Here is a 25917-nt window from a genome sequence, read left to right on the forward strand (position 1 = left end):
GTTCTGGCCTTTTTGAGCTGGTATAAAAGATAATATTTTATTATATAAAAAAATGACTCACTTCACCTTTAAGAATCATCTCTGATTAAATGAGTCAAAGTGCGATTTCCATTAACCTGATAAAGGAGCATATATAGGAACATTTGCTCCGACGTCAAACCAACGTCGGATTCTGACGTCAATCCGATGTCGGGTTCTGACGTCGAACCGAATAATAAATAAATAATCATTAACATCATAATTATTTGCTCAACATAACAATTTAAGGGGGAAAAAAATAGCTTAAATATTGCTTCTCCCAACTCAAATACTTCAAGTTACTTCCCAATAATGTACTGAAGATCATAGATTTATCTGACGTACAGACTCGCACATTGTTTTACCAGTTAATCCACATACAGCTAGAATGTTTGTCTCTCTTGTTTCTGCATATATTGTGCATATGTCTCTCAAATCCACTGACTCCTGTAAATTGTTGAATGTGGTCTGATCTTTCTGTTGAGCAGAATCCAAATGTCACCTGAACAAATTTGAAGTTAGATTTATTGTCAACAAACTTTCAAAATAGTACCCTACCTCACCTGAAATGTGTCGTTTTGAAATTATTCATAATCTCACATGATAATCTCACATGACCCCAGTTTGACATAATAAGATCACTTTCTCTTAATAAAAAGCTAACCGGGGATAAGCAGCACTTGCATGATTTCCCACCACTCCCAAATATCCTGTGACCAAAAGGGAAAATGAAAGGGAAAAGAGAAGTGCACAGCTTTGTTTGACACATTCTGTGCCTGCTCAAGGACATTCTGTTTCTATCAATGCTTGAAACTCTTCACCGGATATGCAGCAGAAGTCCAGGTCACCTTCCAAGAAGTTAAGCTGAACACACTCAAAAGCAGCTTACTGTCTTTATCAGATCATCTGTGTTTACGTGCTTGTCGGAAAATCAACATACCCAAAGAAAGTCACCCTCTTTACGGCCTTATCATTTCCCATAGTGTTCCATGCTAATATTCTGCTTCTTTCCTAAAAGCATAACAGAATTGTTAGTGTGGATGATTTGTCTTGATGACTTTTCAAATTAATCTAGCAGTTTTTAGATGTTTTTGTTAACATATCATGTTATTGATCAGTGTGCATGAGGTATTTCATGTACAACACTTTTTAAATACAGACCATATGATGAAACTCACCAGACCTACTATTCAGATTCACTGCCATGTGCCATGCACCAAACACCATGTGAACGTAATAATCACATAATTCTCTGCTGATCTTATTGGATAAGGCAAACCTCCCACAGAGCTCCCAGAATGCCTTGCACTTTGATCTCAGCAAATGACTAGACGTTTTTTTTTACAATTAAACAAGTTTTATTCACAATAATAATCACTACGCACCAAACACTGTCCTAGAGTAGTCAACTTTTTCTTATAATTAAATTGTATTTTTACAAAAGGAAAAATATATTTGTAATAATTCTACACTATTTGCATAGACACATAGTTTGAATTAAAATAAAATAATTACAAAAAATTACAGGTTTGAGCATAGAGTTTCAGTCTCTGGCCTGGGACGTTTCGTGGAGTAATTGTGCGGATGTAAAAGCACAGGAGCTCCCAGCAGTGGGAATGCAGAAGTCACAGGTCAGGGTTTAGCTGCCAGTCTTAAGCTGTCTCCTCAACTCCAGGGGACTTCTCAAGCATCCCCTCACCCTGTACCTGGTTATCCCTCTGTACCATAGCACACATTGGGGTCTCCTAAACCTGCAAAATCAGCCTCTCCTTTCAGTGCTGTTGAAATCAAGTATGTTATCTGATGCTGAACTTATGCACAAAGCATCATCAAGCAGGTCACAAAAAATATATTTTTAACAGCCCCCCCCCCCCCCCCCCTTTCTCAAATCACAACCATGGTACTTTTTAATTTTTTTTATAAAGCATTACTTTAAAATCAAACAAAACAACTAACTTCTTGTTGTGGATTCTCACCTTTCATACACATTTCATACCTAAGTCCACAAGGGTGAAAAGACACCTGTCTAAAAAATGTGTTTTCTTTGCATTTGCCACACCTGTCCCATGACAAATTGTGTTGTTTATTCCTAATAAATAAAAGTACTGACTGTACTGAGGCTAGTTTCCTTATTTTTACCGTCCACACTATGCCAAATCCGTGACTAGCCATTCTTAGGTTGAATATCAACTCATAAATAAAACAAAATATGACTATAAAATAATTATTATTTTTTTGTAGCAATGTACAAAGTCAAAGGGAAAAGCAAAGCTGGTAAAATTACAATTTGATTATATTATATTATATTTAAAGCCCCTCTTTACAAGCCAATCATTTGTATACTAATAAGTGTTTTCACCATAATATTGGTTTCTAATATACCAAATTATTTAAAGGAATGTAAATGACTGACAAAGGTTTGTATTTAGATATTTTCTTCACCAGTTCTTCCTTAATTGGCTTTGTCTACACTTTGTGTAGTGTGGATAATATAGTTACAGTTTTAGGCTGTGTCCCACAGCTCTCTACCTCAGGTAGGTGTGGCCAAAGTTTGGTGGGCGGGGTTAGCTCAGCTCGCAGTGGCAACAGCCTCTTCATTTGCCCCCTCGTCCACTTGATTGCCTTTGCCCATGGCCTTCATCTTAGCCATGATATCAGTGAAGGTCTCTTTGACTGTTTTCTCCAGGATCCAGCCCTCGCTCTCACTCTCAGGGTCTTCTGGGTTGACCAGCGTGGACAGAGAGGTGTTTATGTACTGAAGTCCAATCATTACAGCAGTCTAATGAAAAGCATGAAAGATATGATTTAGATAGCAGCACAGAGTGATATGTTTATTCATATTTAAAGGCACACTCTGCAGTTTTTCGTTTTTCTCAAACAACGACCCCTAGATTCGCTGTGGAGTACTTGTATTTAACTAGCCTAGAAATCTAGACGCACCCTAGCGGCAGCAAAATGTATTTTGCAGCCAGGGCAGTCTAGCAACTCTCCGTTGACTTTCGGAGCTGTAAAAACCTAAATTGGGTCAGGCCAATCACATCGCGTATAGAGTAGGCGGGGCGGGCTTAACATAATGACGACAGCGTTGCGACGGTTCCCTGCTACTTGAAAACAAAGAAGAGCTGGTGCTTCTGGTGAACAATCTTTCAAATCGGCTTTGGCCGCGACTGTGGAGGACTTGGAGTTAAGTTTTTCTTTGAGAAAAGAGCAAAGAACGGCACTTAAGTCATTCTTAAAAAAGGGAGATGTGTTTGTAGTTTTGCCGGCCAGATACAAAAGTTGAATCTATCAACTAACGTTAGCGCCGCTGTTGGGAAAATGTTCTGGTTGGTTGAAGCGCTGTCTTCGTTTTCTTCGTCGACTCTGCCATGATTCACGTCTGAAATGCGTGCTAGTGTCTTCCAAAGAGGCTGCTTCATATGTTGTTGATGTGACGTCGTGCCGTAAAGCAAGTAGTGATTCTCGCGAGATTTGGCGGGGCGCCACCTCTCAAACTTGCATTGCTGGTTTTGCCGCGGCATCACCCAACTTTAACATATGTCCAGGCTACATTTCACAGATAGATAGATAATTAGATCTCTATTTTTATCTACAATATTTCTATTAATCTCACTTCCTATGATTCTCATTCTGTAATTCTCAACTGTAGAACAACTTTTTTATTTAAATCAGCAGAACAATTAAATGCAAAACAACAAAAAATACCACGATGTATAAATACTTTATAAAAATAAGTAACCCCTTGCACACACACACACACACACACACACACACACACACACCCACACATGTGTGTGTGTGTGTATAAAATCAATGGATGGAATGTTCTACATCTTTAATTGGTGATTTGAAATCACCTTTTCCAAGAAAGCAAGATTTAACTCCGCTCTGCAGATTAGAACATTTGATCCCTGTGAATCTTCAGTCACCACACCATCTCACACTCCTAATCTCCACCAACCCTAGTTCAAGGTCTTGTTGTTGCTACAGACTGTTGTAAGCTTGGCAGATTTTGTTTAAATCAATATTAAGTCAAATAAATGATTATTAATATCATTTACCAATCTTTTTAAAAGTTAGATCAGGTAATAATAGCTCCTTAAGGTAACGTGTGCGAATTTCTGAGACATGTATTTTAATTGAATTTATCCCAGCAGGTAAGTCATTATTTCAGAACTACTACAAGGTAATCAGAAGATTTATCACATTTATTAATACCCAAGTCAGTTAGATGTTTTCCCTGATGGTGCCATATAAGATGATTGATTGAGGGAATGAGGCTTCTGTCAGTAAACATGGTATGACGTCATAAAGATGAGCAATTACTCCTCTAACTAACCTTTACTTTTGCACCTTTTGGGATTGTCTGATAAGAAGGACAGGGTCCTCAAATCTGTAGCCAAAACAATGTGTAGTTATAATTTACCTTATTCGGGGGCAGACAACAAAAACACCTTATGATTGCTGTTTACAAGATTAAGTATCTAGACTGGACAAAACGTTCCTTAAGTACTGATCAAAGATCAGTCTGACCTTTACAGCACAATCCATTGAGATTAGAGGTACGTAATGTAAGTCATTAAGGTCTGATCCTGGATCAGCACATTAAGACATTCCAAAGCGAAACATCTTACTTGCAAGAGGGTGACCGCCAACACAAGGATCCCAATAGAGTTCATCATTCCACCATAGTATGATACAAGAGCGTCTCGGCAGCCACGCTTCCAGATGTTCAGTTCTTCGGTGTAGTGGTCATAGCTGTAGTGAGCCGAGTTGTTGGTGACTTGCTGCTGGATGCAGGGCCGTGGCGAGCTAGGGTTGCAACAGCTGAAGGGCACGCCATCCATTAGGTATTTTCCATCCACATTGCTGCTGATTCGACTAAAGGCACACACAACAAAACCTGTTTTTGAAAATATACTGTATATCGGTTTTATATTACATTTCAGAATGCATAAGACAAAATTAGGACTCAAATATACAGTAAATAAAAAAATGGCAAAGCAATATACCATTGTGAAACTTTCCCTTTCGTGTCTTAGTCAGAATTGTTTTGAAAAATGCTTACATTCTTTGTTCTGATTGAAAGCTGTGAATGCTGGCAAAATAAGCAACTTCCACAAAATTATACTTTATAACTTCCTTATTATTGTTATCAATAAAATCGAATTTATTTAAATGAATTTATCGATAAATCGAATAATTTGAATCACTTTGGAAAACTGTATAGGTTAGGTGTTAAACATCAAAAACCTCTGTGATGAAAGTATCACACACTCTGATATTAAGGCTGGTAATTTCAATGTCTATTCCAAGCCAATCTACCAGGTATTCAACTGATTGAAAGGGACAGTAAGCTCTGAGGGCAAGAAAATGTGATCCAAGAAGATTAGTGACTAAATCTAAACTGGTTAACATACCTGATACCACTTACACTGCACATTGACCCCTGCAAATCACCCAGTACCTACTAGCCTCACTTTAAACTTGCTAAATAACTCCACAAACAGCATAAAAAGAACAAACCTTCAAAAGAAACTCACTGTTTTTGATCCTTTAAAAGTGGCAAGCATCTTAAATGAAACTTCTCAGCTCATTTTCTAATCGTCTAAACTATATCTGAACAAAATGAATTGAAAAGACCTGAAAGGAATGAATGTTTACGCATCACCCAATCATTAAGCTGCAAAAGGACACTCACTCTTTGACTTCCTTGGAGCTGAAGTCCAGGTAACGGTTGCTCACCCACTGGATCTCGAACCAGTCTTTGTAGTTGTTGTTGCCACAGCAGCGGAACTCTATCTGCATGAGATCCAGGGTTCTCTTCATGTAGCAGCGACCGGGTGTATCGGTGTCCTTGTAGAACTTCATTCCATTTTTCAGGCCCTCGGCAAGGGTAAACTCTAGAGGAATGCGCATGGCAAAACACAGAGCCGCCGTGAGGACGAGGAGGAAGTTGAAGAACACACAACAAATGAGAAAGGGCTTCAGAATGGACTTCCATTTCGCAAACTTGGTGGAGTCGAGGGAGTCATAGCAGATTTTGCCCCCAAAGGCATTGAGAAAACATGCTAAAAGACCCACAATGATTAGAATGTTGGGTACAAAATGACTCTCATTGTTGTCCATAAGTTCACTTCTCTTGCGAAGTTCAATTTTAAAGAAAAGGCCCATGCTGAAGACAAGAACACCGGCCATAACAGAAAACCAGTACATGAGCCATAGCATCTGGGCCAGCTTCACCCGTTTCTTCAGGTCAAACTTTACCTTCATGAGAGCCATGTTGAACAACTAGTTCAAGTCCAAAGAAAGAAAAAACAGAGTTTGATGATCTCCAAAGACAGCTGTGCAATGTACCTTACAGAAGCTAAACGCTGAAAGTACGTTCAAGGCGCAATGTGTAATCCATTCCAGTAGAGCGAGAACTTAGTAGCAATTTTCATGATGATCTTTGCACCCATTATAGACAAAATCCAACTCAGGTTCTTTTACAGGTAAACACCAGTCTAATACATTATCTTCTTCACAATCTTAAAAATGGATTTTCATCTACAATACTTAAAAACAACAGCGTGCCCTGGTGCTGACGCAAATAGTGGTGTCCCTCTATCTGCAAAGGGAGGACAAAAGCCAAGGATCCAAATGATTAAACACAAAGTTACTGTACGTCATCCTAAACCCAGCTAATCACCCTCATCCCATTTACAGAAATCCCTGGCCAGCAGATGAGCCTATCTGTAAGCCGCTGCCGTGCCGTGTGATTGGCTTGATTGGTCAGATGGTTTGACTGGTATAACTAAAGAAACACCAAAAACCAGGAGGCAAAGATTTAAGACCATTCCGCTTCAAGTGCCTTAGAGTTCATGACAAACAAGCCACTGTTTGAGGGGATCTCTAAATTTCTCAAGTTAAAATATTCATGGAACTAATGATAATCAAAAACACTAACTTTTTACAATAAGGTCTCATTTGTTAATATTAGTTAATGCATTAGCTAGCATGAACTACAATGAGCAATACAATTTTATGGAATGTATACATTTTTGTTAGTTAATAAAAGCAATTGCTTATATTAGTTCAGTTTATAGTGCATAAACTAACGTTAAGATACAACTTTTGATTATAAAAAGTATAGTTCATGTTAACCAATGTAGTTCAGTAATGTTTACAAATGAGACTTAAAAAATGAGTAGTCACACAACTAATGCATATGTAGATATTAACTGTATTTGTATCAAAAACTAGAGCATATAAATCTGAATATAACAGGCCAATTCTTGCATAACTACAATTACGTTTAATTATCTGTTATCATTTTAAAGTATTAAATTAAAACCTCCATATGTATATTGTTTTGCACATAATGCACAAAATGAATGCACTTTTTTCCATAAATCTTGTTTTCAGAAAATGACTGAAATTTGTTACCAAACAAATTACATTATATATTAATAAATGTATAAATGAGTAACAGAACTGTGATAGTGATATGTGATAGTGTGATTTTTTTTTAATTCTCTCAAACCTCATGTTGTTCCAAACCTGTATGACTTTCTTTCTTCTGCAGAACACAAAATGGGATTATTTCAGGGAGTAATCAAACAGTTTTGGTGTCCACTGACTTCCACTGTATGGAGAGAGAGAAATAAAAAACAAAACACTGAGACATTTCTCAAAATATCTTCTTTTTATGTTCCACACAAGAAAACAATTTTAAAGTTTTGGAACGACGTCGACGTTCACTTTTCTGTGAACTGTCCCTTTAAAGGGATAGTTCACCCAAAAATGAAAATTCTGTCATCATTTACTCTCCCTCAAGTTGTTCCAAACCTGTATGACTTTCTTTCTTCTGCTGAACACAAAAGAAGATATTTTGAAGAAAGTCGGTAACCAAACGACTGATGGACCCCATTGACTTCCATAGTAGGAAAAAAAATACTATGGAAGTCAATGGGGACCAGCAACTGTTTAATTACCAACCTTCTTTAAAATATCTTCTTTTGTGTTCAGCAGAAGAAAGGAAATCATACAGGTTTGGAACAACTTGAGGCAGAGTAAATGATGACAGAATTTTCATTTTTGGGTGAACTATCCCTTTAACAATGATTTCATTCGGTTTAATTAAATGTCTGGGTGAATGAACTACAAATAAACAGATGTGATGAGACTTTTTTATTTTCTTACAGCATTATATTACACATCATTCAATTAATTAATGAGCTTTGTAAGTGCGGAACTCGGGAACATTCAATGTTTATGGCATCTCAATATCAGCATCATATTTAGTGAGCACACAATAATGTAATCACATCAGGGTTTTTTTTTTTTAAGATGGTCCCACAGAATCCCAACTACTTATTCTCTCAGTCTCAGGAATGACAGTCCAGTTGGGCGAAGGTGTGCCAGCAGCAAGCCAATTGAAATCATCCACATCTGTCCAATTGTTTCTGTCTGGATCGAGTCCGGCTACTTTGAAATGATCATGAATGCCTGGATAGGTCCACGTGAATGGTGCAAACCTGACCTCACGACAATCCTCTATAATTGCCCGGCTGGTCACATGGACATATATCTGAGTGGCAGTGGTGTTATGGGTGCGCAGCTGCTGACAGGGGAACACTAAAGTGCTGTCAGTGCACTGGTCAACAAACACAGAGCTGGACACTGGCCCGCAGAGGATCTCGCAGCTCCGGATGTTCTTGATGTGCAGGGTGCTCGGACAGCCATAGAGTCTCACTTTACAGTTTGTCAGATGAGATAACAGAACATCTTGTTGCTGGATCTCCTCAGCTTGCATGATCAGGACTTGATTTTCAGCATTAGAGAATCCACACTGGTATACAGAGATTGCAGCATCCACTACTACAGTACCACCAACATTAGATGCAGACTTATCTGTTGTTTGTTTACTCGGTTCAGGCTGCTTACTTGCTGCGGCATTCCTGGATCTGAAAGCGAATTTCTTTTTAGGCAACACCAAGTCCCTCTTCTCATCAAGAGAGCTCTGGAGTTTCTGCATGGATGCCTGTGCCTGTCTTATTTCATATTGGGTTAGAAACAACATGCTGTCGTTGAGGAACTTCTGGAGCTGTTGAATTCTCACAGTGACCTCCTCCAGTGTTTTTGCGGCTTTGTCGCGGTCACTGAGGTTAGAGCTGGAGAGCATCTCCTCGACTGCTGTCTTCTCAGCATTAAAGGTGGACGTGAAGAAATCGCTCTTTTCTTCCTTCACGGTCTGGCTCTCCTTGACATTTCTCCGGCGCTCTGCCTCTTCCACCCGCGCCTGATCTCTTCGTAACACGCTTTCGGGAACATTGACAGCTGTATTTGTTTCTCCGTCATCATTCGCCACATTAACTTGCACTCCTAGAGCCGCCATGTTGCTTCTCTAAAGAGGTGTGGTAAACGCGCGCTGATCATGTGACATCTCGTCTAAGCGTACTGATCAATGATTGGACAAAAAATCTGTACCATTAGTAACGCGGCTTTCTATTGGCTCATTAAATATTCACGTTCATAATAAACTGTTTTCCCACACATTTTTTATTTTTTTTATACTGGAAGAAAATTATTTATTACTTTGTTTAGACCTATGGTTTAGACCCCATAGACTCCTTTCTTCTCTCATATTTGTATTTGATTCATATTTTAATTAAATTATTTATGTGAGATTTATTTTTCACAACATGAAATGTTATTACAAGTTTATATCATATTATAAGTGCTGATTTATTTATTTTAGAATGGCAAAATCACCTTGTGACTGTAGAGAAAACAAACAATTTTTTTTATATATATATATATAGCCTACCTAACAATTTATATTGATTTTGTATCGAAATCACTGTATGCACTATGGGCATAAAAATTAAATCAGCACAAAATAAACTTAGTTCGTTTTAAAGTGATGAAAATGTATTGTTTGTCAGTAAATGAAATGTTAGTTTTATAATGTTTTCAGTCTTTTAATTTAGTTTCTTAAATGATAACATTGACATGCTTGCTGTAGCAGCAATCTCACATCTCATATAGCCTACAGTTTATAAAAAAATAAAGCTAAAAATAAAACATTCATTATACATTTCTTATTTTGCTTCAGGTTCACACTTTTGGGTGATGTGATCTCCTTTTAAGATTTTGTACATGCTTAAATTTTTTAAGTTTATTTATTTTTCCCTACTTTAAGTGTTGGAAGATTATGTTTTTGTTTATTGTAGTTGTTTCTTTTATATGATACGAATTGCGATTTAACTACATGTTATTTTTGGGAATATTTTCATATGCATATTATTGTTCCCTATACTAGTTTGAATGTATTTTTTTAATGTTTTTTTAAAGGTGTGGTCCACGAGGGCCCCGCCCCCCATAACAAACACAATTTTTATTCAGTTATGCATGTCAGGCATTTGAAGTGATCAATCAAAACAGCAGCTTTTATTTACATTTTGCAGAAGATACAGAAGAAGTCTTTACATTAGTAAACAAACAGAATCAGAAACCCCTCTAGTTACAAGTAAAGAGCCCTTGGTGTCTAGTGCACTATGTAGTGATGCTGCCTTCTGCTGGAGCCGCACTGCTCCACCGGCCCGTGCAGAGATGGCGAGGAAACCCCGTGGACACGGCACTGCTTTTTCATGACGGTGAGTTTCCCCTTTGAGTGTATTATAATTTTGTGATAAAAATTTCAAGGAAAAAACACACACAACCTCCTTCCTCCCCTTCCTTCGGGGAGGGAAGAGCAAGCTTGGAGAGAGAAAAATCTATCTGAGACTGAGCAGCAAGGACAGTGAGGGAAAAATATATGAGTGGGAGAGAGGGAGAAAGAAGAAGAAGGAGGAGGAGGAGGAGGAGGAGGGGGAGCAAATTAAAAGTTGCCAAATGGAGATATTGGGTTTCAAGAGGAGTGAGACAGGAGTAAGGGTTTGCCTCTTTTTCAAGTCGTCTTTATGTGATGCAAATTCAAATAAATATTTATGCTTCGCCAACGAATTGTTCTCCGTTCGGTTTTTCCTCGACGAATTCAGCCGTTTCTTAATAGGTGTGGGGAAGGTCCACGGCGTCAAGAAGGCCGTCGACAGCTCGGAGCACGAAGAATGCATAAGACTCGCCTGATGATCCGCGTTTAACGTACCCTTCACCAAACCTAAGACATCCGTGCCAGTTTTAAACGAGCCGTCCGATGCCGATTACGCGTTTCTTTGTGCCGCCCGTCCAAGCTGCGCTCGTCGGCTGTCACAGATGTGCAAAAACGCATTGTAGAAAGGCTTTTTCGAGACGTGCGATAAAACGAGTCTCTCCAGCCTCGGTCTATTTATGGACAAAGTCCCTGTGTGTTTCTAGCTGTTACTTTCAGCGAGATTAAGGCGGGTTTTGTGCGTCCTGCCCTTGCGCCATGGAGAGCCTGTTTAGTCCACCCTGTTTGACAAGTGAATCAGTAAAATGCGTCGCCTTGCTTCAACAGGGTTTTACTCTGTATTTTGAGGGGTTGCTGGTTTTCTACGTGTCTCTTTTCCGCCCCTTTGACTTATCAGGCAAAGAGGATAGATAGTTTTTTTTTCTCTGGTAGAGAGGAAGAAAAAATAATTCATCTCCTCCCTCATTTGGCTTGCTAAGTTGACTACAGGTTTAACGAATATAAGTGTTAAATATACCTCACATCTCTAGTACATCGTTTAGTTTATTAAAACCCGTTCATTTACATGCAAATTCAGGTTTTTATAAATATATTTTGAAGTTGTTTATCAAGGACATGGGCCGGATTAACCTGTCATACTTTTTTCTTCATTAAGATTGCACTACACGGATATTGCTCTAAGCTTAGACTTGCTAGTTGGAAAATGTTCCGTTTTAAATATATTGACTAATCGTATAATTCATTCGTATCTATTGAGTCGGTCCGATCAGTGTGTTTATTTTTCTGTTTTTGTGTGTATGCGGTTTAATAATGAATGAATTAAATTCGCAGTTTTGGATTTCTGCAAGTTCAAGCTGTTTTTCACAACGCACGACGTCGTTTGTTTTGAAACAAAGGCAAAAATACATATCCATCGAATGCTGTTCAAACATTTAATCACTTTGGGAAAAACAGACAACACATTTCGTTCCCTCACTAATATGTGTTATAAAGCATTAACAGAAGCTTGTGAAGTGCGAGTGTGAACAATCAAACTGGCCAAACATGTTTCACCCATCCCCCACGTTTATTCCTCTGTCACATTTCCACACATGAATTTTCAAGTTGTTCACATTTCTATGGCAGCTTTACAAAAATGTGATCTGAAATTACAATCGAGTGGCATTTTTACACTGCACAAGTTCTCTGCGTCATAATGCCCTTTTGTCTGTCGACTGTAGCGAGCAGTGGCGCAGTTTCAATCTGCAGCCGCCATTTTAAAGTCTCTTGGCTGCGCATGTATCTGCAGCAAAGAGTAGCCTACAGCCATTCTTTGTCTGACTTGTGCATTTTTAAACATCAAGGTCATATTTGTGTTACACTACAATGTATGTTAGGCTATTTTACTTTCTTTATGTGTACTTAAACACTAAAAACATGTTTCCTAGCTGATTAGGATGAAATTGTGTTTGTTGCGAAGTCAAACAATTTCTTACTGTTAACAAGAATATCAGCTATGGTTATTTTTATGTTGTGCATTTATTCTCCTCTGAGAAAAAGAATTTACTTGAGGCGGTCACACCATAAAAACTCTTAAATTTCTGATTCTTAATTCATTTCTGTTTGTCACAAGTTTGTGTATTCGCATTGCCAACGTAGCGTTATGTCAAAAAAATTGGCATACAGGCCTGTGACTGCAGAGAACAGTTCTTTGGCCTATTAATGTCAAATGCTTGTATGTATTTAGTATTATACCTGAAGTCTTATATTATACCTGTCCTGAGAATGTTCTTTAACCCTCTGGTGCTCCTTGCGTGGCAGTCAAAAATCAGATTTTTTTTTTTTTTAATGAAATTAATGTACTATATTTTAGTTTGATAGCTTTTTATTTAATATTTGTATTTTTAGATCCTATGTTACTAAATGATATGCATTAGTTATAATCCATTTATTACCTGTTAACCACTTTTCATAAATGTTGAATGCTTTGGAGCATGGTTTGGTCTCTTTTTAAAAGAAGACACTTAGCAGATTGAAGTTGAAATAAAAAAAATTGTATTGTTATGAAAAATGCACAAAAATACTAATTTCAAATTTTATATGAATTATATATTTCCCAAAACATGTTTTCAAAATAAAGCCATAAATCTAAACAAGTTGTGTTCCAAATTTGAGGTTGATATAAAAGAATTATATATATTTTTTATTTCCCATTCATTTCCAATGCAGTCATTTTTTTCAGGACTATGATTCACTTTTCGAATCATGTAAGTGATTTTTGTTGTGCTCGCATAGCAATTGCCAAAACCTTTACCAAGTTTCGTACCATTCCGATGAAGTAAAAAAACACAAAACAAAAAAAAAAACCACGTAAAATTGTGACCAAAGAGCACCAGAGGTTATAAAACTGGGGATCCTGACAGATTACAATGCTTTGATTTTGTGTAGAACACTATGCACAGTACATTTATTGGACCCTTAGGTGTATTCAGAAACAATTTATATACAAAGTATGTCTCACTGTAGCCAAACAGCAGGGAAATTGTGTCCATTGTAATATCTCAAAATCTGTTACTGTCGCAGGTGTCATGGATGATGAAGACGACCGCCGTCTTCTGGATTTTTTAGGGTAATCAGCTTTATAATTTGATGGTTATGGTTTTTAAAGAGCTTTATGTTTTAAACATAGTTAAAAAATAAATTTTGCCCATCAAAAATTAAACAAGCTTTAATGAGCTGTTTTATTTCAACAGAGATGTGCAAGCATTGAATGAGTATCTTCATGGTTCAAATAGTAAATCTGTAAGTATACTTAAACTATATGACATTTGTGTTTTATGTTGAAAGGTTATTGACAACTTTCTTTGACATTCAAACAGATTGGAGAAGATGATGTGACAAATGCAGCATTTGGGTCGGCCAGCTCATTCTTCACAAGTGACACCGTGAGTATAGTTAAAGTCCCTATCAAGGAAAGTCAGTTCACATGGCGGCCATATTTGCAACGCTTCCAGGAAGCAATTTTGGTCATAAAGACGAGCTCCTATCTACTTGAATGGGAATTAACGGAAATCTCAAAAACTGCTTGCCAAACTCATATTTAAATAACATTTTTCAAATCAGCAACTTAATCTGACATGAACTGTCCTATAAATATGTTTCTTATGCTCAAATAGCTTTAAAAAGCACATATTTCAGATTGGTTATGTTAATGCACATGTGCAGTCATGTGCCAAGTGCACGTCTACTGCACGTTAACTGGGCTTAACTGTTTCTGTAGGAACAGGAGCTTATAATGACATCTGCAGTGACTTGACGACTTTACCAATTGGCGATTAGCTCTTTTATTTAGAAGGCGGGAGTTTTCTTGCCATATTGTGTGTTGTACTTTCTCCCATTCATAGAAATGAGTGAACCGCCTTGGTATACTGTATATACAGTCTGGTAAAGATAGCAAGCGATGGGGATACCTAGAATTGGGATTTAGTAGGAGCATCTGAACAACAACTTATTTGGTTTTCTACTCAGAGTGGCTCCAATGAAGAACTCAAAGATGGCCACAATCATTTGGGAGAGTTTGGGGAGGCTGGTGGAGCTGAGCTTCAGCTCTCAAGCAGTCTTCCGTTCATCGAGGATGAGCTCGACGGTGGAACCTCTCCGGATGGGGTCGATCTCAGTGGCGAGGACCAACCGTTTGACATCCTCCAGAAGTCATTGCTGGAAGCAGATATCACAGAGCAGACATTGGCTCAAGAAGCCCTTTTGGACTCCCAGCCATCTCTCATTCCTACAGCTACCGCCTTCCCTCAGCAGCTGGTCTCTGGAGGGTTTGGAGGCGTCTCGGGTCCTGGTGTGGCGGCACCATTGGCACAACCTCAGGCTTTTATCCAGCAGGTTCCCCAACTACCCTTGCCAAATGGCCCCACTGGACACATCCAGGTAGTGGGATCCTTCAGTGGCAGTGCCTCCTCTATGATGACTATCAATAGTTTGGAACAGCCTCAGATCCTGTTGAGGCAGAGTGGAAATGTAGTAACAAACAACAGCGGGCAGGGTACCATGTTCACCCCTTCCGCAGCTGGTCAGGTGTCAATGTCTTTCAATAAAGGAACGATACCACTTCAGAATATTATCATCCAGAGAGGCCCTACGCAACAGGCATTGGTTAGACCTATTCAGCCTAAACCCTTACAGGCAGGAGGACAAACTGTATACAATATCAGCAACATTGGGCTTCAACCTAGCACCAACAATGCTGCGAATTTAGTCAGTAGCCCCTACACAGCTACTGGCTCTCCTCAGTCTACTCAACAGGTGAAAGTGGTCAATCCAGCCAGCAGCATTGTAATGCATTCACCGCTGGGGCAACAAGTGCAACCACAGTCCCAGTCCAATCTGCCTCAGGGGCAGTTTTTGCTACCCAGTTCTATTTCCCTAACCCCTGGTACGACTGTTCACAGCTTCCAGGCTGTGAATGGGCAGGTGTTACAAACAAACACTCAAGTGGGTGACCCGGGGTCAATAAGCACTACCACCTACTCCATCCTCACCAATCAGAACACAACAGTACAGCTTATCGCTGGGCAGAACTTTTCAGCTGGAGGGCAGCTAATAGTCAATCAAGGTTTGGTCAGTGGAGGTCAAATAGGCCAAGCTTCACCCACACCTGTAATAGAGGTATGTCAAAGGCCTGGTGCCACGGCCAAAGTTTGGAATGCCAGCGCGTCGCCTAGCCCATCGCCTCTACAGACGTCACAGACTTCAAGCCACCTCACCATGGTTAGTTCTGGTGTTCAAGGACCACAGGTTTGTCAGCAGTTATCTGTGAGTCCAGGACAGCACCTCCAGCACCTTATGCCTGTGGGCCAGAACGCTCCAACTTCTTCAGGCGTTCCGGAGTTTCAAGTCTCTCTAAACCAGGTGAAATATATTTGGATTTATTTATCCAAAGTGCCCCTTCAAAGTTGTATTGTTTCATTACATTTGAATGTTTCTTCAATTTCGTAGAACACCGCAGCAGCAACACAAAGAGGGCAAACACAATTAGTTAATCTCCTTGGTACCAAAGGTAAGACTATAGTGACCATAAGTGAGATTTGATAAGGTTTTTTGCTATGTTTTTACATGTACAATTTAAAATAAATGTTTTCTATTTTTATATATTTAAAATGTAATTTATTTTGTCATGGCATCATTCTAATATGCTGATTTGATGCTCAAGAAACATTTCTTATAATTATCAGTGTTAAAAACAGTAATAGCTGCTGGATATTTTTGTGGGAATCGTGATAAAAAAATTCAGAATGCTTTTATGAATAGAAAGTTCAAAAGAACAGCATTTATTTGAAATAGAAATCATTTGTAACATTATAAATGTCTTAACTGTCACTTTTGATCAAACTATTCATTTCTTTAAAAAAAAACATACTGACATTTGAATGGTAGTGTACGGTATATATTATTATGTGTTTTGTGTTTAGTTTTTTTTGCATCTGAATTTCCTCTCTTGGATCCATGAAGTAATTTTTCTTTATTCTTTTTTATCTTAGCTGTGAAAACACTCACTCCTGCCAGTCAGGAATTGCCTCTTACACCGAAGCGACCTGCAACTCAGCAACTTACTAGAGGAGGAATGTGAGTGCCCAAATTGTACACCCGTTACAGATGAAGTGTGTAATTTCTGCACCATTAGTGTCAACGAATAGAATTGCAGAAATAATGATTGTAACACTGGGGCTTATTTGACAGGGTCCTCCAGCAGTTAAGACAGGATCACTGTAGAGTCATGTCTTCAGAGCGGACACCCTTCACTTCATTAAATGATGGCATCTACAGATTACTGCCCTATCATGTTTTCCAAGGCTCACCACCACAAGATGAAGATTTCGCCAAAAGTGCATTTTCAACTTTTCCTCTACATAATTAATAATTAACCATAAATAAATCTGTCACAGGTTCTGATGATCATTTTTGACTTTACAGTTGATGACGAGTTTGAGGCAGTTGCCACACAAGTGCTAAACAGAACGCAGGCCATGGTGAACAAATACAGACGCTTACTCATGGTGGAAGCTGAGGTAGGTTCAGCTTCAAACTACTACATATTATAGTTATTTGTAGGTAATTAATTACTCTAATGTCACTGCTTAATGCTCTTTCAGAGGTCTAGCCCTTCATCAGAAATGGTGATGATTGACAGGACTTTTAACCAAGAGGAACGGGGCAACTTGACCCAAGACAAACGAATGATATTAGTGGATCCAGGTGAGACATGGGAGCCTGGTTGCATTTTCACAGTTTTTTATATTATATTAAACGAATGAACTAATACTAATGTTATGAGTTGACATTAAGTCATTTCACAGTGTTTCCAATTAGTTTTATTTTGGTTGAATACAGTTAAGTAGTATTTGCAATGTATATTTTGGAGGTTTTTTTGTGTGATTATTTAATATTTTAAATGTACACATCGATTTTGTTATATGCAAAGTAACATGCATAACTATATATAATTGGCAAAGCCTTGGAGAACAAATGAAGAAATTAATTTTTTATATGAATAATTTAAAAAGAATTTAAAAATAATATGAGTGTGTGTGAATATATATATATATATATATATATATATATAATTTCAATAATCACAAAAGTAGAGTGTAAAGGTGCTGCTGGTAATTTTTGATCATTCAGATACATAAACTGCACGGTAGATTTTGGTTTCCTTTGAAATTTTTGTGATTTATGGAACGCTTTTACGATCTTTTACTGTCAAGTCAAGTTTATTTATATAGCGCTTTTCACAATACAGATTGTATCAAAGCAGCTTCACAGTATTAAATTAAAATAATACATCAATGTTTGTTTCTAGTGGAAAACGTCCACGTTTGGTAATGCTGATCAATAGTATTGTTGATTAATTAATTAAATTAAATATCCCCAAATGTCCCCAACTGAGCAAGCCAAAGGACCTAATGGAGAAAATAAAAAAACCTTGGGAGAACCCGGGCTCAGTCGGGGGCCAGTTCTCCTCTGGCGTTTATAAACTAAAGACCGGATTTAACTGTGAGATTAAAAGTATTATATGAATGCCCGGCTGAAGAGATGCGTCTTTAATCTAGTTTTAAACTGGGAGAGCGAGTCTGAGCAACGAACAGTATCAGGAGGAGTATTCCAGAGTTTTGGAGCTAAATGTGAAAATGCTCTCCCTACTTTGGTAGACCTAGATATCCTAGGTATGACCAAACGCCTAGAATTGAGTGATCTTAAAGAGCGCGATGGATTATAGGGCGATAGAAGATCCGTTAAATAAACTGGAGCTAAGCCGTTTAGGGCTTTATAAGTACTGTAATTATACCAAATGCAAACAAAATGATATAATTTAAAAATGTTTTTCGCTTGCTTGATTGAATGTATGTTTCTAATGTTGCCACATTGCTCCTCAGATGGCTTCCTGGAAGACTTCTGCTGTGGCCGTAAACTAAGGATCCCAAGTCCCGAAGTTTTGACCCCAGTCACCAATGAGAGCAATCCCAGCACAATGGAAACATCCCCAAGGCATTCCATAAGTCTCACCGTAAAAGATGGGCAGGGTATGAACAGCCACACAGAACCTGCTTATAGGACAGAATCTAAACAACAAGGAATGGAAGAACACAGAAGAACTCCCATCAAGTGCATCCTGGACCTAAAAAAAAAGACATCCAGCACCGTAATCAGCAGCAACAGTCAACATGCTCACTACCCTACATCTCCCAGCCAATCACAGCATAGCTCTGCCCAAGGCTACCCTTCGAGTCTGGGACGGGGCCATGAAGAACAAGTTCCCTCAGATCATAATCACACTTCATTGGCTGACACAGACTCTGTGCTTGAGGCTGCTGTGAATAGCATCTTAGAATGTTAGACAGTGCCATATTTATGTTTGTTAGTTGTTCCATGTTAATCTCATTTCATTTCATGCCATGTGTGTGCGAGCTGAACTCCACGGCATGTGTGAACGGACGTACGTTGGCATTATCACGGTTTGAAATGCACACAGCAGCTCTGACTAGGTTGAGAAACAGGAAGGTGAATACTCCTAGTGATACTCTAATACTGTGCCTGTTGTTCTAGAGAAGTTTACATGAGAAAGCCTTTCTGACAATGCTTTACAGGATACACTTGCAATCACACACATTAATATATGCACACTCACACACACACACACACACACACACACACACACACAATCAAGCAGTAAGTAAGTGTGATGTTTGGAATGTCATGAGTAGACATTGATATTTGTAGCGTATCGATCAATATCAGACACTTAGTCTAATAGTCTGTCCGCACTTAAGGTTTTATGGTTGTCTCAACACTTATGTTGTATCATTGCAGTAGACTTTGACCAAGTAAGGCACACAAACACACCTGCGCGTTTAATTGTTTTTAAACATTGGTTGTGCGCTTTCTTTTTTTTTTTTTTTTTTTACATTTGTTTTGCAATTAGTTTTGTACCTTACAGGTATGTTACCTCTCCACAGAGACAAAACTCACTTGGGTGGTTTTGTGCAGGGGAAAGTTAAGTCCTCAGATTGAGGGTACAATGTTACATGATGTTTATCTTTTTTGTTTAATTCATTTTTTGAAATGATGCATTATATATATATTTTTTAAATTCTGTGCTGCTCCCTGTCTGGAGATAATATGAGCTGTTTTGCACCTTTAGTTAGTGTCTCAAAGAACCCTCACTGGTGAATCTCATGAAAACATGTCAGTCGCATTTCAACCCAAAATCAATGGAAAATTTAAGAAATAAAATTCTGTTCAAAAATTTTGCAAAAAGAAGAGGAAACCTATTTTTGGACCGGTAATATATATTTATTGCATTGTGGTACCTTTTTTTTTTTTAAATATCAAGGAAGCACATTTTAATCACATTTACATTTTCTTTACTGTCATCAAATTCTTATTACATTTTGAAAGAATCTAGAAGAATTTAAGGCAGTGCAACAATCTCTATCATTATGTACTTTACAATCTTTTCTCATAACAAATTAGTTTTTTTTTTTTGCATTATGGTAATTGGTTGCAATTGTGCTTGAAATATTGTCATCACAATCTCAGTGGTCCTACAACAGGCTTGATTTCTCTGAGCAAAATATAATTTCTTATTTCTTTGCTTTGATTTGGGTATTTTTGTGAGATTTACCAATACTGATGTTGTTTGAAACTTTTCATTTTCCCTTGTGTGTTGAGTCCCCTGCTGGTCAGGCTGTAGTCTTGGCAGTCAGTTTGCAGTTTCTGCCTCTAGTGGCAGCTTATATTTGCACATGTGGACGTGACCTTGTACTTTAGCTAGCCATGATCACAGCTCTTACAGCCCCTCTGCAGATCACTTCTCAAATTTGCGCACTTTTTAAATCGGTGAAAGCAGAAGTAGTGATGTCACGGCATATCAGGTTTTTATTAGTAGCATTATGAGATGGCTGCTTCCTGAGATAATGCAGTTTGGTTAGAGGACAGGCCCACATTTCAAGAACCCATTTTGAGAAATCATTTCTAAAGAGGAGACTGTAAGCATTCAGTCCTGTTTTATAGACTAGAACCTATATTAACTGTGCCATTACAGGGCTTTGTCAGTCAACGATGGGAGTATGACCAAGACAATGTCAAAAACTGACCTGGGGAGCGTTTCCCAAAGCCAACTGAAGTCGTAGGTTCCATTGTTTCCAACAGAGTTCTTGAATTTGCGACCATAGTTGGCTAAACTGCAGTGTGCGTACATTTTCACAAGTCTGTTTCCATTAGCATCCATTCCCGACCTGAAGGGAAGGTTGCTTGTTTTCATCTAATGTCATCCCATTGTTTTTGCATCATTAACACTAAACGCCCACCGTCTTTCCCAGCAATTCAACCAAAAATGACAGACAGAAAAAAAAAAGTGAAATATTCTTCTCTCTGATCTGAGCTCTAGAGGTCGGTGTTAGGGAGCATTCTGAAAGACCTTCACTTCGAAGGGCTTCTTTGCCTTAGGACAGAGCGAGTGAAAACAAGTTTAAATAGTGTATCGTTTGTTTTTACTGCTTTTTGTTGTGCGAGTGTGGCCTTCAGTTATCGTAATACCCCATGGTAAAAGTTGCTTTTAACGTTTTATTTTCTGCATCACCTAAAACTTGATTTGTAATGTTTGTATTACAAAAAATAAAAACACAAAACACAAAATATTTATACTTTTTGTAAAGAAAAAGAATGTAAAACAAAAAAGTTATTTTTATTATGTTAGGTGTACACACGTCATACTGTATATGTGGTCAGTTCATGATTTTGTGTTTTTGTGAGTGTTCATTACAACAGCAGAGATAAATATTAAATCCATTTTGAATACAGCCAATCTGTCGCAATGTCTTCCTTTTTTAACAAATTGTGGATATTTACATGCAACAATATTACATAAAAATTACGAAATTAAACAAGATCATGTTAACAACAAACAAAAGAACCATATGACAGGTCTCACAAAAAAAAGTGCATAAAAATATTGTATAATTTATTAGATCTCAGGTAAGTCCTCTTTTTGGTTACACGATAAACAAAACGTAAAATTGTTTTGGTTAAAAGCATTTTTGCCAAATAAATGAACATTTAGAAATATTTCATTCAAATAATTCCATTATCTGTGCTTCAAGATAGGTTCCTATCAAAAATGTAAATTCATAAGTACTTTATCAGTCACATTCTTGACATTTCTAGCTAACTTGTCAACAAAACCACAGCAAACCTCAATTGTAGTAAACCAATAGTTGCTGGTATTATAATCTTGCCCTAATAATTATTAATCTTATTGTGCTCATATGGCCCTGAAAACAATTACAAAGACTACCAAACGTCCTTAATGGTACTTCCTCCAGCGTTCGTTCTCTGTAAAACAGATAAAACAGACATTTCAATCATGCATGCCAATGATTATGGGATGTTTGTTGATGACGTCGACTCAGACTCACTGAGATGTGGGTATCTCCATATGTAACACAGAACGCAGTATCCAGTCAACAGCATGGATATCCCACCGATTCCTCCTCTACGAACATCAATATACTTCCTGTAGTACCACTGCCAACCTGATCACATAACCAGAAAACACTAGAAAAACCACTAACCCAATGTTATATTATGTTGGATAAGGAACAAACCTTGCTTTAACATGGTCACAATCTCTCCAGGTGACACTGGAGTTCGAGCGGCAAGCCAGACACCAAGTTTATTCAATCTGACATCTCCAAGTTTCCGCTGCACTAGAGGCACTATATGAACAAATATTTTTATCATTTCAACTCTCTTGTTTCTTTTGAATTGGTATGAGAAATTCATTATTTTAACGTGCATGTCATGAAAACTAGTGTGGATGTGGAACTTGAAGATGAAATGAAAAATTCACATGAAAGAATTAATATAAATGGTAATAGGAGGAATGAGATGAAACTGTTTCATGGACCAACGTCCCTTTCTAGCCAAGCTGATGAAAGTGTAGCTCATTTACTATCAGAAAGGCACTTAAGAATGTGCTTAACAATTCTAATATGGTACCTAAATGTAAACATAAACCTAAATGTTGGAACTATTTTTTTTCATTGATTTCTAACATAGGAAGTCTTTGTTAAAGCGTTATAAGCCATGAACTAAGTCAACCAGCTACGAGGTGAATCACAGCATTAAAAACTTAGATTCGAAGCAAAAATTTGATAAAAATACAAAGGTACAAGACTGTGTAACAGCTTTAGAGAGGAAAGAACTACAAACCCATGAAGCATTGCGAACAACAAAATCAAATTAAAATTGAGGTTGAAATATAAAACTACTTATTTGTTGAAATTATCTATAGAATGTATCTACAGAAACAATGTATTTTAAGTTCATTGGAAAATATGCATATACATGCAACTATTCGACACTCAATTTTCTATACAGCATCACGTAATCATGTTCTCACCACATATTCCACTGTTAAACAGGGTAATTTTAAAAATAAGTTAAAATAATACGGGCTCACGGCTTCAACGAAAGCATATACCATCAGTTAACAACCTCGTAGCTCACAGTAAAGGTTGTCTTAAAAGGTTTCATAATTAAATTAAATTATTTTTATTTTCGTGCTTGAGTATGTAGTAGATGCGCCGCTCATTCACACAGAAACACGCAAACCATGCAGACTTCATATTCCAATAGCAGACTTTTTACAGTTAAACATTCACATATCGTGATTTTATAAAGTGTACATTTCCACTTTTGATTTATTCATGCCAAATTCAGTGACTTTACGCATTATAGAGCAAATTCTATTGTTATTTCTTGATTTTGCGACTCCTGTCCAGGTTTTCTGCATCGCAGACATCATAGGGCCCTTACATATAGGCCTTTAAACTTTACAGTGTAAAAACAATACACTGGCAACTTGTTTTGACTCATTTTATGGCCGTTCAATCTAATTAAAATGATAACTATAAAGATAACTAGCATAGCGTCCACACCAACACACAATAATGTTCTTGGGCTCTTTAAAGCAGGGCGGATTCTGATTGGCTGTCAATGTTGTTATCAGCTGGAAAAAACGTTGTGAAAGTGATTCCAATGATATCCTTATCATTATTGTTGTGGGACTAGTGATTTCTCTTTTTAAAGGGATTTCTCTTCACATGAAAATAACTATGTAAACAACCAAATATCGCATAAATCATGGATTACCTTCACTTTGGGGGAACGGTCCAGGAAATTGACCCTTCTTCCAAATATTTTCATTAGCATAGCTGCCTAAAGGTACTGAGGAGAACTGTATTCTGTTGTAAGCAGACTCTGATAGACTTCTTGCACTAAGGATGTCTTCTGAAGGTTGATGAATGGTTTCTGATAAAGTCAGTGAGGGTGGAAAGGCAACTTTGGTAACTGGTGTTTCAGGCTTTGATTTTTGCATAGTCTCCAGAGCAGAATCTTTGGATGTTTCAATAACAGGATAAGGCACAAACAGATTATAAGACCTCTTGTAATACAAACTGTAATTGATGTGGTCCCACACAGAAGTCTTGGATGTGAAGAAAGCATGAGCTTTATGCTCTTTTGCTCTTGATACTAGATCAGTATTCTTGTTCTGGCTGTTCGCAAGTCTTTCAAGCTCCTCCAAGAAGTAAACTTTTGTTTTGAGTTTTGGATTTTCATGCTGTACACTGCACTCAGATGGGAGGCTAGAGTTTTTCAGAGTGCCTGGCACAAATCCAGGGGTATTGATTTTACTCTTGGTGATTGACAACTGCTCTGATAATGGCGCCATCTTTAGCTTCTTTTTGCCTTTAGCACTTTTTCCATTAGTTTGAGATGTTCCCTGATTTGGTCCTTTGGAGATCTCACAAAAGCTTTTATCTCCTTCATGCTTGGATAATGAGGTAGGGATGCTTGGCATCTTTGAGATTGGCACTAACAGGTGAAATCTCTCAAGTTCCATTTGTCTTTTAGCAAGCCATTTGTTTTTAGGCCTCTCCATGTCCAGAGTTTCAGATGATAAGACTCTGACCTCAGTAGTTGTGAGAAGACTGTCTGCATTGTGAGTATCTTCTTTCCTCCTGCTTTTGGAGGTTAGTCTCTCATCAAAGATGACGCCATTTGTTGTCTTTTTATGGATCTTCTGTCTGGACGTGGTTGCAGTCAGTTCTTTTGCCGCTTTAATGCTTTTTTGGGGTTGTGTAACTGGTGCCATTTTGCAGTGTGGTAGGTGGGTTTTCAGCCTCTTGAACGGCTTTCCACAAAATGGACATTCTTCTGAAAGAGAAAAGAATTTTTTAAAAACCAGATATTACAGGACTGGAGACAGAAACATGCAATCATTTTATGAGCAGTTTTCTGTGTTGTTGATGTAATTCCTTTAACCTATCTAAATAGCTATACATTTTAAATATCTGTTTAACTTATAGTTAATTTTGTCAACTTGCAAGTAGTACACAGACATCTAGATGGCCTCAAAACAGATAGGCTATGGGCTAACAGCCACAAAACTCCTCAACTTGATTTAATGGGGTCTTGAAAACTACAAACAAGGCATGGGATACTAAAATGGGCAAATAATACATCAAACATTTAGATTTGCCACTCACCTACACTCATCTTTTATAATTTCACTGCCATCTTTCATTGGAAGAGGGAAAGGTCTTCTTTCTGGTGTCTTTTAAATGAATCATTATTAAACTCTTGACTTGGGAACCTTTCTCATGCAGCCACTTTTAACCAAGTCGGTTGTACTTTAACTAGCTCGTTTACGCATGTATGAAATCTGCTGTTTGTTACCATGGGACATCCAGTAAAATAACGGATCCTGCGATATGCGATGGACCCGCTAGAGGACATGCTGGATTATTTTGAGTTACGAAAGACCCAGTTAGCCGTCTCTATCAATGCCTGTGTGTAAGTAGCCTACTGCATGTACGTTGATCACGAAAGCAATTGCTCATTATTTTCCGAACGAATGTTTTTTTTCTCGTTTTTTTTTCTCGGAAGGAAGGTTTACTATCTATCTATCTATCTATCTATCTATCTATCTATCTATCTATCTATCTATCTATCTATCTATCTATCTATCTATCTATCTATCTATCTATCTATCTATCTATCTATCTATCTATCTATCTATCTATCTATCTATCTATCTATCTATCGACAAAGCAGTAAGAACGCAACACTTACAAGCAGAAAGGCAATAACAAAATATTATAAATAGGCCTAGCCTATTTATGGGGTTACAATCATAAACTGTAAAAAACTAGGTT

The 25917-nt window shown here is 37.8% G+C and overlaps 4 protein-coding genes across 5 annotated transcripts; 1 reads left to right on the plus strand and 3 right to left on the minus strand.

Moving 5' to 3' along the window:
- Positions 1 to 1361: 1361 nt before the first annotated feature.
- On the minus strand, positions 1362 to 6300 carry prph2a (peripherin 2a (retinal degeneration, slow); the record flags this gene model as incomplete). The annotated part of the gene is made up of 3 exons (XM_081392922.1): positions 1362 to 2797; positions 4653 to 4899; positions 5720 to 6300. The coding sequence occupies 3 exons, from the start codon at positions 6298 to 6300 to the stop codon at positions 2588 to 2590; spliced, it is 1038 nt and encodes a 345-aa protein (XP_081249048.1). The 3' UTR covers positions 1362 to 2587.
- A 1877-nt stretch (positions 6301 to 8177) lies between these two features.
- Positions 8178 to 9415, minus strand: tbcc (tubulin folding cofactor C). The gene has a single exon (XM_081392568.1). The coding sequence runs from the start codon at positions 9395 to 9397 to the stop codon at positions 8345 to 8347; it is 1053 nt and encodes a 350-aa protein (XP_081248694.1). The 5' UTR covers positions 9398 to 9415; the 3' UTR covers positions 8178 to 8344.
- A 1034-nt stretch (positions 9416 to 10449) lies between these two features.
- Positions 10450 to 21502, plus strand: bicral (BICRA like chromatin remodeling complex associated protein). 2 transcript variants are annotated; one of them, XM_081392334.1, is made up of 11 exons: positions 10450 to 10658; positions 13715 to 13760; positions 13885 to 13933; positions 14011 to 14076; positions 14660 to 16051; positions 16139 to 16199; positions 16681 to 16765; positions 16880 to 17025; positions 17114 to 17208; positions 17293 to 17395; positions 18574 to 21502. In XM_081392334.1, the coding sequence occupies exons 1-11, from the start codon at positions 10568 to 10570 to the stop codon at positions 19032 to 19034; spliced, it is 2595 nt and encodes an 864-aa protein (XP_081248460.1). In that variant the 5' UTR covers positions 10450 to 10567; the 3' UTR covers positions 19035 to 21502. The 2 variants fall into 2 exon arrangements, with proteins under 2 accessions (XP_081248460.1, XP_081248461.1); XM_081392335.1 differs by lacking the exon at positions 10450 to 10658 and adding an exon at positions 10691 to 10932.
- On the minus strand, positions 21349 to 25516 carry LOC308706589 (uncharacterized protein). Its single transcript, XM_081392336.1, has 5 exons — positions 25249 to 25516; positions 23852 to 24916; positions 22303 to 22413; positions 22114 to 22230; positions 21349 to 22030 (listed from the first exon to the last, which is right to left on the minus strand). Exons 1-5 carry the CDS (start codon positions 25256 to 25258, stop codon positions 22002 to 22004), a joined length of 1332 nt encoding a protein of 443 aa, XP_081248462.1. The 5' UTR covers positions 25259 to 25516; the 3' UTR covers positions 21349 to 22001.
- Positions 25517 to 25917: the final 401 nt, after the last annotated feature.

Source organism: Scardinius erythrophthalmus (genome assembly GCF_964197995.2).
Source record: "Scardinius erythrophthalmus genome assembly, chromosome: 18".
Classification (NCBI taxonomy): domain Eukaryota; kingdom Metazoa; phylum Chordata; class Actinopteri; order Cypriniformes; family Leuciscidae; genus Scardinius; species Scardinius erythrophthalmus.